The sequence below is a fragment of the Berghia stephanieae genome, chromosome 4, assembly GCF_034508935.2.
Source record: "Berghia stephanieae isolate SIO BIC M18660-M18661 chromosome 4, UCSD_Bste_1.3, whole genome shotgun sequence".
Taxonomy (NCBI): domain Eukaryota; kingdom Metazoa; phylum Mollusca; class Gastropoda; order Nudibranchia; family Aeolidiidae; genus Berghia; species Berghia stephanieae.
The window spans coordinates 43,612,639-43,629,338 of NC_088363.1; the positions used below are offsets into that span (position 1 = coordinate 43,612,639).

Consider the following 16,700-nt stretch of genomic DNA (forward strand, 5'->3'; position numbering starts at 1 on the left):
ATATGTGTGTGTCCGTCTGTCTGTCTCTCTATATGTGTGTGGGTGTCTCTCTCTCTCTCTCTCTCTCTCTCTCTCTCTCTCTCTCTCTCTCCCTCTCTCACTCTATATCTCTCTCTAGGTGTGTCTGTCTGCCCCACCTCTCTCTCTCTCTCTCTCTCTCTCTCTCTCTCTCTCTCTCTCTCCTTTGTGACCCACTAATGTTTGCACCTTACATTCCACAAACAAAATTCTTCATTTTCTCCGTCATGTTTTCAGTTCATTGTTTTAAAATTTCTCTTTCTTTGCTTTTAGCTCAATGGTTAACCCCTTATCGACGAAACATAAGGTCTCCTCAATAATAATAATGATAATAATAACGATGATGATGATTATGATGATACTACTACTACTACTACTACTACTACTACTACTACTACTACTACTACTACTACTACTACTACTATTACTACTACTACTACTACTACTACTACTACTACTACTACTACTACTACTACTACTACTATTACTACTATTACTACTACTACTACTACTACTACTACTACTAATAATAATAATAATAATAGTAATAATAATAACAATAATAATAATAATGGCTTCCATTATTCATCTGACTAACGTATAATAGAAATAAATTAGACCGACCGGCGTCAGCAGGACAAAATTAAATTTTTAAAATAAACACCAAAATCGCGTCGCTGTCATTTCTCCCTCTGTAAAATATTTAAAAAAATAAAATAAAAAAAAAAATAACGCCCCCCCCCCCCCCCACACACACAAACAAACAAACAGAGAAAACATCCCCTCCCCCCGAAAATAATATAATAATAAAACAAATTGAAAAAAAAAAAGAAAAAAGAAAATGAAACAAACAAAATTGAAAAAAATGAAATAAAAAATAAATAACATAAGAAAAAATAAAACAAAATCAAACAAACAAACAAATAAAACAAAACAAAGCCAATTTGATGTCAAGTTGAAGTTGTACTAAAATCGAACTCCGCTATTAAAGGGATTGTTTTCAAGTCTGGATTGGTTTTGACAAGTCCTTTTTAGTGTAGTCTGTGGGAAATGAGAGGACTTTGAATTTGTACGGGAAAATATGATATTACTTGGGAGGGGGAGAGGGAGTTGGGACTGGTTGAAGGAGGGGGGGGGGGCGGGGGAGTAAGAGTTGTGCGGGTAAGATTTAGTGAGATATGAGGAGGAAATGGGAAACTGACGGTTGCAATCAGAGAAATAAAGAGAGGGAGAAAGAGAGAGAGAGAGAGAGAGAAGAAGAAGAAGAAGAAGAAGAAGAAGAAGAAGAAGAAGAAGGAAAACAAACAAAGATCACGTTATGCAGTCTAACTAATTATTTCAAACGAAAAGAAAGCTAGAAAACCTCCGACTCCATTCGGCCTTGGAAGGAAGTCTCAGGTTTAAGACTTTAAAACAATCAACAACAGGATTTGTACCTACTTCGTCAAGGTTCAAGCCCCGTGCCATATTATTCATACTACAAAGTTGCGCATAGAACAAGACGTAAGCCCAATGCTTAATCATTTCGCATTTAACAGCCCTACTCTAAAAAAAAAAAAAAAAAAACCCAAAACCCGAGAAAAAAAAAGCCCCCCCCCCCAAAAAAAAAACAACAACAAGCATTTATAGTTTTGGCGAGAAAAAAAAAGAACAAAAAAAAAACAAAACAAAAAACAAACAAACAAACCCAGTGCTTAATATTTGATTTAAACTTAATTTATCAAATGAAGTCAAAACGAATGCCAATGCCAAAGAGAGCGAGTTTTGTTTCTTAAACTACCTGAATTTCCTATAGAGAGAATGCGCTTGGCTAAGAAGCTCACAACATTGCCATCCGGAAGTATGACGGGCCAATACACAAAACTATGTGTAACCTTGAACATTTATAGTCTAGTTAATACAGTTTAGTGAGAATAACTTATAAACGCGGATGACAAAAACCAAAAACAAAGACCTGGGTGACGTCAACTTCATTCTATCTATTCATTCTTCCATTAATTTTGAATTCAGAATCAGCTTTCTTCATCTCGTCCATTCCCAAATAAAACCGGATTGATACGGTGGGTTAGAAAACAATTATATTTATTTTCCTTGCCCAAAAATCCATTAATCTCTTCCAACCAAAAATTAACCTCCACCTTCATTTCCGTAAAGCCATAATGATGTTATGCATTTACGTAAAATACTCACAACATCCGCCAGGGAGGGGATTTAAGGTACCCACACACAAAATTACGTGTAACATTGAACCATTTTAGTCTGACTGGTATAATTTAGTGAGAACTAATCACTAAAATGTATGTCTAAAAACAATATGAAAGAGCTGAGTGACGTCAATTCCATTCCTTTCATTGGCGTATGTACACCATGTTGATTAAAGGCCAACAAGGAAAAACACACACAGCTTCATAATAAAATCACGAATTGTTTGGAAAGCCAACCTCTACATACAATCCATCAGGGGCAAACAAGGACTCGAGTCAGTCAACTGAGTTAAAACAATGCTCTCTCTCTCTCTCTCTCTCTCTCTCTCTCTCTCTCTCTCTCTCTCTCTCTCTCTCTCTCTCTCCCTCTCTCTCTCTCTCTCTCTCTCTCTCCCTCTCTCTCTAACTTTCTATCTCTTTGGGGAACAAAAGTGTGAAGTCAAAAAGCTAGTTCCAATCTCATTGGAAGTATAAAGCCACTCTATAGGAGGACGCGATGCATACATTGTGTAATTATTTTTTTTTCTGACCGCGGCAACCCTGTTACCGACAAAGTACTCATTTTTCACCTGAGTCTGGTGAGAAAGTGTGACTAAAGAGCCTTTTCCATCACAATGGGACTCGAACCCCGAGAGGTCGATAGATGAGTCAAACCATAAGACAACAACAATAAGGAAGTCTCGTGTTTACCTTTAGGAAGCATTTTGGTTTGTTGATATTTATCATGAAGTAATAGTTGTTATGAAAAAAAAAGAGCTTTTATAAAGCGCAGTATCCACCAAACGTGCTCAAAACGCTTTACAACGGGTCAGGGGACCAACAGCAAAATGTATGATGTAAAACGAGACATGACGCCTGTTAGGCGATATTACAATTCTTTCCCGATAGAGACAACGCTGTTAAAGGCCATGTACTCATTTTACACATGAGTACGGTGAGAGAATGTGAGTAAAGAGCCTTTTCCAAGGACTCAACTATGCGCCGAGAGAGGCTCGAACTCAGGATCTTTCGATCTGAAGGCGAATATCATTACACTAGACCACATAGCTTACCTCATAGTTTATTTAATTGGTTTTAAAGAATATTTATTCGTAAACGTTTTCAGAAAGAAAAAACAAAACATGACAGCTATGTGGTCTAGTTGTATGACACTCGCTTTCTAATCGGAAGGTCCTGGGTTCGATCCTTGGAAAAGGATCTTTACTCACATTGTCTCACCGTACTCAGGTGTAAAATGAGTACCTGGCTGTAAACAGCGTTGTCTCTGTCCGAAAAATTGTAATATCGCCTAACAGTCGTCATGTACCGTCCTACATGTTAAATGTTGCTGTTGACCATGGACCCCTCGCAAAGCGCTTTGAGCACGTTTTGTGGATATTGCTCTATATAAAAGTTCAAGTTTGTTTTTTTATGACATCGTCACATCATAACTATATCTACTGATCCTTTTACTTACGGGAAAGACGTTATAAATACTTATATGTCAACTGTCTGTATTTTAAGTGCAGTATTAACGTTTATAATATTGTCTTTGATAAATGCTGAAAAAGTGTTTTGAGCCCGAAAATTTAAATATTTGGTATTTTGTTCTTTCTGGAATCTGTTATATTCTATTTTGATCATTACTTTCAACAATACCATCACAACTTCAAGGGCTACCACCACAACCACTACCAAAACTGACCGCCTTTCATCGCTGCCACTACCAGTAAGACTGACCAATATATCACAAATGCCCCGATGTCCATTATTCATAAGATTAGGACTGTAGGGACAAATCCTGGTTTTGATGGACACCACACTGTAGAGATGACGAGATCAAAACAGAATAGGAACAGGGACATATTGTGAAGTTTCCAAGAATAGAAAATTATAACGATAGAGCGTAATAATATTATTTTCATTATGCTGTTCAGAAAATAAATTTTGTAGTAAAATTAATGGGACTGAAGGTCAAAAACACCATCTTAAAATTAAAAAGTTGTCAATCGCATCAGACCGGGCAGTTATGTCGGATAGAACAAACAAGATGTCCGGAAGTGATTGAAATTAAAATTCAAAATGGCCAGAAATATCAGATTTGATTGCTAATTTGCTTTTTTGTTTGTTTGTTTGTATGTTTTTTTTCTTGTTTTTTTAAAAACGTTTTTTGAAATTTTACATGTTGCACGCCTACTTCCGGGACTGAGCAAAAAAAAATAATTTTAAAAATCCACTTGTAATATAATTTGGTAACGAATTTTTATGAAAAAAAATCATGAAAATAATTTGTAAAGAGAGTGAGTTAGGACAACCAAGTCTATTCTCCAATTTCTCTACAATTTGAGTAAATGTGACCAACTGTCTCTCAGAACGGTATTCTGTCGGGATGAATCAGACCCAGACAATTAACTTCAGAACTAAAGTGATAAGGAACACGAACTTTGATGTTTTGGCAGTGTAGGAAAATATGTCAATGTGTAATTACACACGGGAATGAGCGGGAAAGAGGAAAAAAGGGACGCCCAAAGACAAGATGGTTGGATAGGGTAAATGACGATATGAAAGAACTGGGTCTGGAGGAAGATGATGCTGTGAACCGAGATGCATTGAGATGTGGTGTTCATTATGGCAACCCTGCAACATGCGAGATGTGCTGGAAGAAGAAGAAGAAGAAGAAGAAGAAGAAGAAGAAGAAGAAGAAGAAGAAGAAGAAGAAGAAGAAGAAGAAGAAGAAGAAGAAGAAGAAGAAGAAGAAGAAGAGGAGGATGAGGAAAATGAGTAAATTCTCCACCATAAAGAAGAGAATTTAACCCAAAGATTCATATCTGTGGTAATAAATTGAATTTCCAGCGACTAGTGCGTCTCGGCATAATACTCCTTTGATACGATGTGTCACAAATATATTGATACTATGTGATTACTTAAAAACCCCACAAAATCCGTCAGCCGGATATAACGTACAAACCAACAAAACTATTTAAAATCTTAAACGTTTATTGTCTGATTAATACAATTTAGTGAGAACTATCTACTCATAAAAAATGGCAGGCGAAAAACAATAACAAAGAGCTGAGTGACGTCAATTTCGTTCCTTCTATATAAAATAGTAGTACGTAACCCTTCAAGATCAATGATGGTGTATTCAGAAAAATACTGGTCACATCAAATACCGGAGCTGACATCTAGGAGTCGTGTTATATATAATATTGTGCGATAAATATACAAGTTGTTTATGAATGCGGTAGTAATGTTGGTCAATAGATAGGCCAGGCCCTGTCACGTCGCACGTTGGTCAAGTGTCTCTTTTTTTTTTTTTACAAAGTCAAGCAATGTTATGCGTTGTCAGTGGGTGGATGGGTGACAGAGAAAGTGAATAATTCTGGAGAAGACGTGTCTGGAGCCATGTTATAATATTTTGTGATAAATACGAATTGTTTATGAATGCTGTAACGTTGGACATAGATAGGCAAGTGTCTCGTCGTCCCCCCCCCCCCCCCTTTTTTTTTTAAAACCCAAAGTAAAGCAATGATAAGTATGGGTAGTGGCTGGATGGGTGTCAGAGATCGTGGAGATTACTGGGGTCCCGATGTTGTGTCCTTGGGGTTAGGCCTTTTTACATGTACTGTATTACCCCACTCGATTCAGGTGTGAGTGAGTACCTGGCTATGGATAGTGGCAGATATTGTAAAAGAGAGAGAAGGAGAGAGAGAGAGAGAGAGAGAGAGAGAGAGAGATAGAAAGGGAGAAGAGAAAGGAGGGGGGAGAATGATAAATAAGAGAGGATATATATGAGAATGAAGAGAGAGAGAGGAGAGAGAGAGAGAAGAAGAAGAGAGAGAGAGAGGAGAGAGAGAGAGAGAGAGAGAGAGAGAGAGAGAGAGAGAGAGAGAGAGAGGAGAGAGAGAGAGAGAAGAGAAGAGGAGAGAGAGAGAGAGAGAGAGAGAGAGAGAGAGAGAGAGAGAGAGAGAGAGAGCTTTACAAATACTACATAATACTATAAGGATAAGGACACATGACACAGGCTTAAGTGTGTATGTAATACAGTAGTAGGTCTATGTAGTTGTTGAGTGTCGTCAGGAAGAAGTCTAGAAAAACTGGTTCTGATCTCTATGAGGCGACCACAGGGAAGTTGTTTGAAATCTGGTAAGACCTACCACTATGTAACCAATCCTGACTTGTATAATAATTATGTTGTCGTCTAAATTAACCCTTTTGAGTTGGTATTCGATTTCAGTCAATTTTGTTTTCAACTCTTATCGTTTAGATATATAGATAGATAGATAGATAGATAGATAGGTAGATAGATAGATAGATAGATAGATAGATAGATAGATAGATAGATAAATAGATAGATAGATAGATAGATAGATAGATAGATAGATAGATAGATAATTGAACCCTGACTGTATTAATATTAAAATACAAAGGAGTTTTTCGCCTATACACTCGACTCTAAACATTAAATACTCTGTTCAAAGCTAATGAAATTTCTTCTCGTAAACGTGTGAAAACACTAAAAAACTTTGTGAGAAGGTCACAATGACATGCCAAATTTATGAGTTCATGTTTAATTCCTTCTGACGGATCACTAGAATTTAAAACGGTCGTTTGAGAACGCTAAGATTAAAAAAAAATATATTATCATAACCTCTTAAATATTTTTGAAAACGCAGTCATAATCCATGTATAACAACTTTAATTATGAGGATACCCTATCATTCTTTGTCAAAAATTTAAAAAAAGTAGATAAATAAAAACAAATAAAACTAAAACCATAACTAAAATAAAAAGAAACTAAAAAAACGGACATAAAAAAAAAAACACAAAGCAAAAAACAAAACAAAAACAAAAACAAAACAAATAAAACTGAAACCATAACTAATATAAAAACAAACTAAACAACGTACACAAAAAAAAAACAACGAAAATCCATAAAAACAAAACAAAAACAAAACAAAGGACAAACAAAACAAAACAACAAAGGCGTGTCGTGCGTAAATCTTTATATCAACATGTATTCTGTTTACTTTAAATGTTTTAAAAAGACAACACAATTACCAGCGTGTAATAATAATATTTTTATGATATAATATACACCTAGACCTATAATTAATTTGTTAAGGTAATGCCGTTAAGTTCTTTTGAAAACAAGTTTTCATTAAAAATCAATGATTTTACTCACAAAAAAAGGGTGAAGTGATTGAAATAGCATAATATATGCGTTAAAGGTTTCGGTCTGGCTTTGGACTGGGACCATGACCGACAAGAGTACTATAGTTACGTCATGACTGGGCCCCTTTGTGTAATTACATGGACACACTTATGGATAAAGAGCTAAACACTGTGTTTATAGATAGAATGCGCTTGGCTAAGGAGTTCACACCATTGCCATCCGGAAGTATAACGGACCAACACACAAAAATGTCAGTAACCATGTTCGTTTATAGTCAGGTTAATACAGTTTAGTGAGAATTACTCATAAACGCGGATTGCAAAATCCAATAACAAAGACCTGAGTGACGTCATCTTTGAACTATCTATAGAATGTGCCAGACAAAGCAAGAAGGAAAAATACAAGAAAAAAAAAAAAAAAAAAAAAATCCCGAAAAATCAATCTACCTCGACTGGGGATCGAACCTCAGGCCTGGTAGCACGTAATTCTGACCGGTAATCAGAAGGTCTGAGGTTCGATCCCGAGTCGAAGTCGACTGATGTTTTGGGATGTTTTTTAAATGTTTTTTTTTATCATTTTTTTTTGGTCTTGTATTTTTCTTTCTTGCTTTGTCTGGCACCTTTCATACACATTTGTTTAGTTCTTTATCTTATTCCGGTGCCTGCTCCTTAATTTATTAATTTAACACTTATGTGTAATTATGAATTAATCGTAGATCCTCTTCTCCGGACTCCATTTCTTCATGGTCTTTGTTATTTTAAGTCTCTTCCGGCTTTGCAAATTATAACGCATTTATAATTGTGACCCATCGTCTCAAGACGGTATCATGTCGGAACGAACCATATGCCTGGAAGCCGAATGAAATGTTAAACTGGTCAAAAATATAAATTGTTGGCATTATCACCATAACACATGGTATGCATTCTCCTCAATAAAACATATAAACTCATTATGTTAAACTTGAATGAAATAAGATCAGAGAGCAGCCAGTCGTCCTGTTACCTATTCTCATTAATTATGTGGGTTTTTTATTTGGGGCTTTGGGATGATGATGACAGGTAGCGATTATTTTAGGAACAAAGATATCGTAATAAACACATGGATTAAATAGAATTGTTAATGGGACGATGAATGTATTGGTGATGAATAATATGAAATGGAGGGAAACTGTTATGGGAGGATGAATAGTAGGGGAAGGGGGAGGATGAGGAGGAAGATATGGAGGAGGAGGAGGAGGAGGAGGAAGAGGGAGAAATAGTGAAGGAAAGGAAGAGAAAGGATCGGGTAATCGAGAAGGAGAAGGATGGTGAAGAGGAGGAGAAGAAGGAGGTGAAAGAGGAGGAGAAGAAGGAGGTGAAAGAGGAGGAGAAGAAGGGGGAGAAAGAGGAAGAGAAGAAAGAGGTGAAAGAGGAGGAGAAGAAGGAAGGGGAGAGGACAGAAGACGAAGTGCAGGAACATAAACAACAGCACCAGTTGCAGCAACCACAACAACAATAACAACAACAACAAAGAGGAGAAGGAGGGGAAGGTGGAGAAGGTGGAGGAGCAGGACAAGAGGATGGAGAAGAAGAATGAAGTAAGAGGAGAGAGTAGAAACAAGAGAATGGAAATCTTAAAAAACAAAAAACAAAACAAAAACAAAACAAAACAAACAAAGTAGCAATCAGTAAAATCCTATATAAAGTAGTACATTAAATGTGCGGCTATGTGGTCTAGTGGTATGACACACGCTTTCGGATCGGAAGGTCATGGGTTCGAGCCTCGCTCGGCGCATAGTTGAGTCCTTGGAGACGGCTCTTTACTCACATTTTCTCACCGTATTCAGGTGTAAAATGGGTACGTTAACAGCGTTGTCTCTGACCGAAACAATTGCATTATCGCCAAAACAGTCGTCATGTCCCGTCATGTCCCGTCCTAAATGTTAGTTGCTGCTGGCCCTGGACCCCTTGTAAAGCGCTTTGGGCGCGCTTAGTGAATATTGCACTATATAAAAGCTCAAGTTTATATATATATATATATATATATATTATATATATATATAATATATTAATATATATATATATATATATATATATATATATATATATATATATATATATATATATACGCACGACATGCATTGAGTAAATAAACAGGTACTCACCGGTGGCGAATCTGTGTATAAATTCATCATTGTCTATGATATAATCCAAACTATGTTGAGACTCCATAATGAGCGAAATGCATTCAACACATCCCACTTGTAGCAAAACGCCGAAAAAACTGTCAGCAAGAGGACGACTTTGGCCACTCTTGGAAGTAGTAGCGCTACCAACTCCACCACCACCACCACTACATTCAACACCAGAATAATAATTATTACTTTTCCAAGAATTGTTTTTATTGTTACTACGGGAACTTTTATTATTCGACCTTTTTTTCGTTTTATTGCTCGTAACCTCGAGGGTCTCAAACAAGATTTCGAGTCCGTGATTTTCCAAGAACGTACACAGCCATTTGGAATCGCGTCTTCGGAGTTGTCTCGCGATAGCTGCGTATATCGTTACTTTCGGTTGGCGGAGAAGTATGGCCGCGTGTTCTGGACATAGCAGACCGCCGTTTCCCTCCCCTCCACCAGCACCACCTTCGCCGTCGCTGCCACTACCACCACCACCACCACCACCGTCGGCCCCTCCTCCCGTCGTCAAAGAAGCCGTAGATGATGTAGTGGAAAGGTGTTGTTTAGTGGTGTGCAGCCATCCGATGGCCAGTCGCTTGACCAACGATGTCCAGCGATCTTCCTCGGATCCGTCTCCTTCATCATCGACCTGTTCTCGGCCATTCACTAATATTTTAACTCTTTTCATTGTTTCAATTTGTCTTTTAGACACTCTCGAAATGTCTCAAAATGGATTAATAAAATCAAAACAACAGATTATGAATTGAGTTTACATATTTTTTGTTTATGCGGCAAATTCACAGAAGAATCATGGCATCACCACAAACTTGTGCCACTTCGCACTCACAATATGGCTCTAAATAATGCAATGTTCCGCAATAATAAAATATGACTTTTTACAGAATGTCATTCGTTAGTGAGGCAAGCTCCAGAGGATTTGATGATACAACCGCTATTTTTACCTCTTAACACTCACAAAATGTCTCTAAATAATTCAACTTCCCACTATAATAAATGATTACTTTTTACACAATAATAAATTCCTCTATCAATTAAAAGCTCCAGATGAATGATAAGACAACCACTCTTGTTTCATTTTGTGCCTAATTAGTTCTGACCATATAAATCAATTTTATCGCAATGTTCAGTATGAATCACGTATATCTTCCCCTTCAATTTAAGTTCATACAGTAAACCTAAGAAAAATAATTAAATCACCGCCAATGCCAGTAATGGAATTGAACCTCAAACACACAGATGTCCATAGCTTGTCTTCACATCGCAATATTCTAATACTTCTTTAATTTTGATGACAAAAGACTGACAATCAAAAAGCCAAGCGTAAATCTAAGACTTATTTGTAGATTACTTATATCTACTCATAAAACTGATATATTTTCAAAGGGGGAGGGTGGGGAGAAGGAATTAATTTTCCTGTATAATTCGATCTGATTAGCCTGACAATTTCATATTATTGTATCATTAACAATTCTTTTTTTTCTCAGAATTTTAGTCGTGCATCTTAACTGTTCCCTAATTATTTTTATTACCAGAGCGCTTCAATTACAGCTGAAATTTACCATCAAAATATTAAAGATTGAAATGGATGACGAAAGAAAAAATATTTTTACAATAATATTATTGAAAAATTGCTAATGATTTATTTTGGTAAATTCTTTGGAAGAATATAAAACGCCACCAGCTTTCAAAGTGTTCACACAATTTTTGACAATTTAGGCGAAGCTATCATCCGTTTGCTGAGAGAATCTGTTCCAATATTATTCTTGACGTAAGGTGCTTGTTGTCTTTTGAGGTCTGAAATAAAGACAAATAGTAGAAAATAACATGTTATTATAATGTGAGTGAAGTTGACGTAACTCAGCTCTTTGCTGTTGGTTTTAGACAGCCAGATCACTCGAACAGATTGACAAACTTAGTGAATCCTAAAACGTTTATAGTCTGATTAAGAAAATGTAGTGAGAACTAATTACCCAACTGTTGGTCTAAAAACAAAATCAAAGAACAATGTGACGTTAAATTTGATTAATTCTATTGTTAGTAAACAACCAGCGATATTTTTCAAAACGGGTTTGAGCGTAGCCTACGGTAATGTTAACGAAGGCTACGGTTTATTTGAAGGTGAGTCAAGATCTCTACGTATTCACTGGACAAAAATCTTTCAGTTTCATTCCGATTATCTCTGTGTCAATAGATAGAACGAAGATGACGTCACTCGGGTCTTTTTTATTTTTTTTTATTTTTTTTTTTTTTTGCCATCCATGTTTATGAGTAATTCTCGCTTTACTCAATTATCCAGATTATAAAAGTTCATGGTTGCACACAGTTTTGTGTGTTGGTCCGTTATACTTCCGGATGGCAATGTTGTGAGCTTCTTAACCAAGCGCATTCTTCTATAGATAGTATGCGCTTGGCTTAGAAGCTCACAACATTGCCATCCGGAAGTATAACGGACCAACACACAAAACTATGTGTAACCATGAACTTTTATAGTCTGGTTAATACAGTTTAGTGAGAATCACTCACAAACGCGGATGGCAAAATACAATAACAAAGGCTTGAGTGACGTCATCTTCATTCTATCTATCGATACTATGTGCTTGGCTAAGAAGCTAACAACATTGCCATTCGGAAGTATAGAAAGTTCGAAGATGACGTCACTCAGGCCTTTGTTATTGTTTTTGCCATCCGCGTTTGTGAGTTGTTCTCATTAAACTGTATTAACCAGACTATAAAAGTTCATGGTTACACAGAGTTTGTGTGTTGGTCCGTTATACTTCCGGATGGCAATGTTGTGAACTCCTTGGCCAAGCGCATTCTATCTTTTAGGGACCAACACACAAAACTATGTTTCACCTTGAATGTTTATAGTCTGGTTAATAGTTAAGTGAGCATTACTCATAAACGCGGATGGCAGGAAACAATACCAATGACCCGAGGGACGTCATCTTCGTTGTGATAAATATTCACAAACTAGTGTCAGGCTACAGATACTATGCGCTTGGCTAAGAAGCTCACAAATTGCCACCCGGAAGTACACAAAACTCTGTGTAACCTTGAACGTTTATAGTCTGATTAACACAGTTTAATGAGAATTAGTCATAAACACGGATGACAAAAAACAATAACAAAGACTCAAGTGACGTCAACTTCATTCTATCTATAAGTTAACGATGGCTACGGGTTGACTGATTCGGCTATTTGGCATGTTCTAACGACGGCGATGATCGGAATGTACGCGTCACCAGTTTCCATATTTTTGACGATAACGATAGCAGATTATAACAATTCTATTATTGTTCTTATCAAAGAGCTCGCGTGCGTTGTCCGTCCACCAGGACAGTCAGTAGGAGCAGAAGAAGCAGGTGAGAAAATTGAGACGGAACAGGGAAGGCCACACCTGACGACTAAAACTGTCAACAAACAGGGCAGACTTGAAGGAATGAGGCGGTGGGGGTGAAAGGTCACGTGCATAGATTATCAGGACACCCTATCGAAGAGCAGCAGGTGCTTTTGGCTTATCATTCTGTGAGTGCATTGAGGTCATTGAGTAAAGGATGGAAGCTCAATCTTGTTACAATATGTGTGACAAAGCAAACTTGAGCATTGATAAATAGTTCGAAGATGACGTCACTCAGATCTTTGTTATTGTTTTTTGCCATCCGCGTTTATAAGTAATTCTCACTAAACTGTATTAACCAGACTATAAACGTTTACGGTTACACATTGTTTTGTGGGTTGGTCCGTTATACTTCCGGATGGCAATGTTGTGAACCTCTTAGCCAAGCGCATACTATATATACAGAGCAATATCCACTAAACATGCTCAAAGCGCTATACAAAGGGTCCCTGACCAATAGCAACACGTAACATATAAAACGAGACATGATGCCTGTAAGGCGACATTACATTTTTTTTCCGACAGAGACAACGCTGTTAACGCCCAGGTACTCATTTACACCCGAGTACGGTGAGAGAATGTGAGTTAAAGAGTCTTTTCCAAGGACTCAACAATGCTCCAAGCGAGGCTCGAACACAGGACCTTCCGATTCGAAAGCGAGTGTCAAACCAATAGACGACCAAGTCGCACAAAATATGTCAAAATACTGGTTTCAATCTCATTGGAAGTATAAAACTAGTCACCCAGAGGACTGGATACATAAATTGTGACCCACCGTCTCAAAGCGGTATTATGTCGGGATACACTCGGTTAGGGAAATTGAATTCATATCCACAAATATCAAACTTTGGTTTACTTTCTCTACGTCATGGTGGAATATACATACTAGTTATTGCTTTTCAAAAACTTGATTTGTCCGATTTGTCATCATTCTATCTCTAAATTTACATTTTTGGGTTATGAATCATCCCGACATAATACCGTTTTGAGACGGAGGGTCACAATTGTGCTCTTCTACGCCCCGTAATCCTAATAATCTGCCTATAATATATCCTGCTACTAAAACATCTAAGCCACCTAATGATTCTGTAATATTCTATAACCTATTCATTATTACGTCCTCCGAAGGACTGGTTACATATACACTTCCAAGGATTTTAGAACCGGAAATGTAGAAGGCAGGACGTCACGACCGACTTCTCTGTCACTCAGGTCTTTGTTATTGTTTTTTGCCATCCGCGTTTATGAGTAGTTCTCACTTAACTGTATTAACCTGACTAAAAACGAGCATGGTTACACAAAGTTGTATGTGTTGGTCCGTTATACTTCCGGATGGCAATGTTGTGAGCTCCTTAGCCAAGCGCATACTATCTATAATATATTATGTATGTAGCATAAATCGTAGACCATGGATGGTCTCACAAACACAAACACCCACCCACACACACACACACACACACACACTCACAGACACATACACACACGTGTACGCGAGTGCCAGGTATGGTCATCTCTATGGCCAGTCAACCGTCCACTGCTGGGGTCAATCTCATCAAAGTCTTTTTTAGCACCAATTAGGATTGATGAAGCAGACGGCGGAAAAAAGGCTCGGCAAAAACACAGATGGGATCTACAACCCTCCTCCCACACATACATGACACATATTTAAACACACACACACACACACACACTCACACAAACACACACACACACACACTCACACAAACACACACACACACACACACATACAGGCCCAGGCTCACACGAACACAGATCCAAAACACAACTTTCCCATCGTTTTTATAGATCCACTTATTTATGTATTCTTTTGTTTATTCATTTATTTATTATGTATGTATGTATTTATTTATTCCTTATTTATTTATTTATATATTTATTCATTTATTTATATTACATTATAGGTTGTATCTGAACGAGAAAAAGACAGTGTGTAAGATAGAAGAGATAGAGAAAGAGAAGAGAGAGAGAGAGAGAGAGAGAGAGAGAGAGAGAGAGAGAGAGAGAGAGAGAGAGAGAGAGAGAGAGAGAGAGAGAGGCTTTGTGGAATAACCTGTTTCAATCTTAGGTCTACATTGATTGCTGGTCTGTCGCAGCCTAGTTCTTTTTTTTCTTTTTTCTTTTTGTTGTGTTGTTGTTTTTTGTTTGTTTGTTTTTTTTTTTTGTTTGTTTTTTTGTTTTTTATTTTGTTAGTTCAAGTTAGTCCCAGTTATTTACAGGGGTTACTTACAACATCCAGAGGTGCCAACCCAAACAACTAGGTACAATAAATAGGATTTGTATAGATAGTATGCGCTTGGCTAAGGAGTTCACAACATTGTCATCCGGAAGTATAACGAACCAACACACAAAACTATGTGCAACCATGAACGTTTATGGGCAGGTTAATACAGTTCAATGAGAATTACTCATAAACGCGGATGGCAAAAAACAATAACAAAGACCTGAATGACGTCAACTTCCAACTATCTTTAGAAGGAACGAAATTGACGTCGCTCAGATCTTTGTTATTATTTTTAGACAGCCATTTTGGTGATTAAATTCTCACTAAATAATATAATCAATAATAATGGCAAAAAACAATAACAAAAACATGAGTGACGCCAACTTCATTATATCTATACGATACGTCATATATTATACTTTAAACGAAGTTTCGTGATATTTCGACAAAATTGTCAATGGCGACAGCTCTGATTAATTTGTACAATTGAAAGAGTCGCAAGTCATTCACAATCATTTTATTTTCTTCGCCAACCAGTGGTCAGTGTCCCCTAATATGAATTCTGTCTGCGATTTCTCTAGATGACCTTTTTATATCTCATCTCATAGCCCCAGTCTACCTGGGAGGTCAAAAGTCTTTTGAAGTCTTCCAATGGGCCATTCAACTGTCGAGATGTTCTTTTTTTTTTTTCCCTCCTCCTACTCCTAATTTCTGACGGGGATTTGTCGGTGTTGGTCAAGGCGGGAGCCATCGTTTGTCGGAATGAGGTTTTTGAATAGCGAGGGCGTCAATCGAAGTTGTACAAGTTCAAAGGTCAGACGTCGTAAAAAATTAAAAGCAAACTATAAAAAATGGAGAGAGAGAGAGAGAGAGAGAGAGAGAGAGAGAGAGAGAGAGAGAGAGAGAGAGAGAGAGAGAGAGACAGGGGGCAATCGAGTCGTTCAACTCAATAGATAGATCGAAATTGACGTCTTGAAACTATATTAATCAGACTATAAACGTTTAAGGTTACACACATTTTGTGTGTCGGCGCGGCCCATAAAAGATGCTGTGCGCTTGGGTAAGAAACTCACAACATTGTCATCCGGAAGTATAACGGACCACACAAAATTATGTGTAACCTTGAACGTTCATAGTCTGGTTAATACAATTTAGTGAGAATTACTCATAAACATGGATGACTAAAAAGAATAACAAAGTCCTGAGTGACGCCAACTTCGTTCTATCTATATTTCCGGATGCCAATGTTGTGAGTTTTTTTTAGCCAGTGCACAGCATCTATAGAATGAATGAAGTTAATGTCACTCGACTCTTTACTGTTGTATTTAGACTGATATTTTGGGTAATTAGTTTCTGTCCTTCTTTCTTTCTTCTCTTAATTGGATTCAATTCTTTGATGTCACGTCGCCCAGCAACGGCGGCCATCGTGGTTCTAAACAATCTGTACTTTTTATTCTTCATGCTGGCTAGAACTTTTCATATGTCTTGTGATCAGAATGTGTAAA

The 16,700-nt window shown here is 37.3% G+C and overlaps 1 protein-coding gene across 1 annotated transcript in view; it reads right to left on the reverse strand.

Moving 5' to 3' along the window:
* LOC144970637 (uncharacterized) overlaps window positions 1-10,328 on the reverse strand; it is a 362,629-nt gene extending 352,301 nt beyond the window's left edge. Inside the window, 1 exon segment of the mRNA XM_078910466.1 lies at window positions 9,521-10,328. Within this exon segment, the coding sequence (XP_078766592.1) occupies window positions 9,521-10,223 (703 nt within the window). The 5' untranslated portion in view covers window positions 10,224-10,328.
* Between the last annotated feature and the right edge of the window lie 6,372 nt (window positions 10,329-16,700).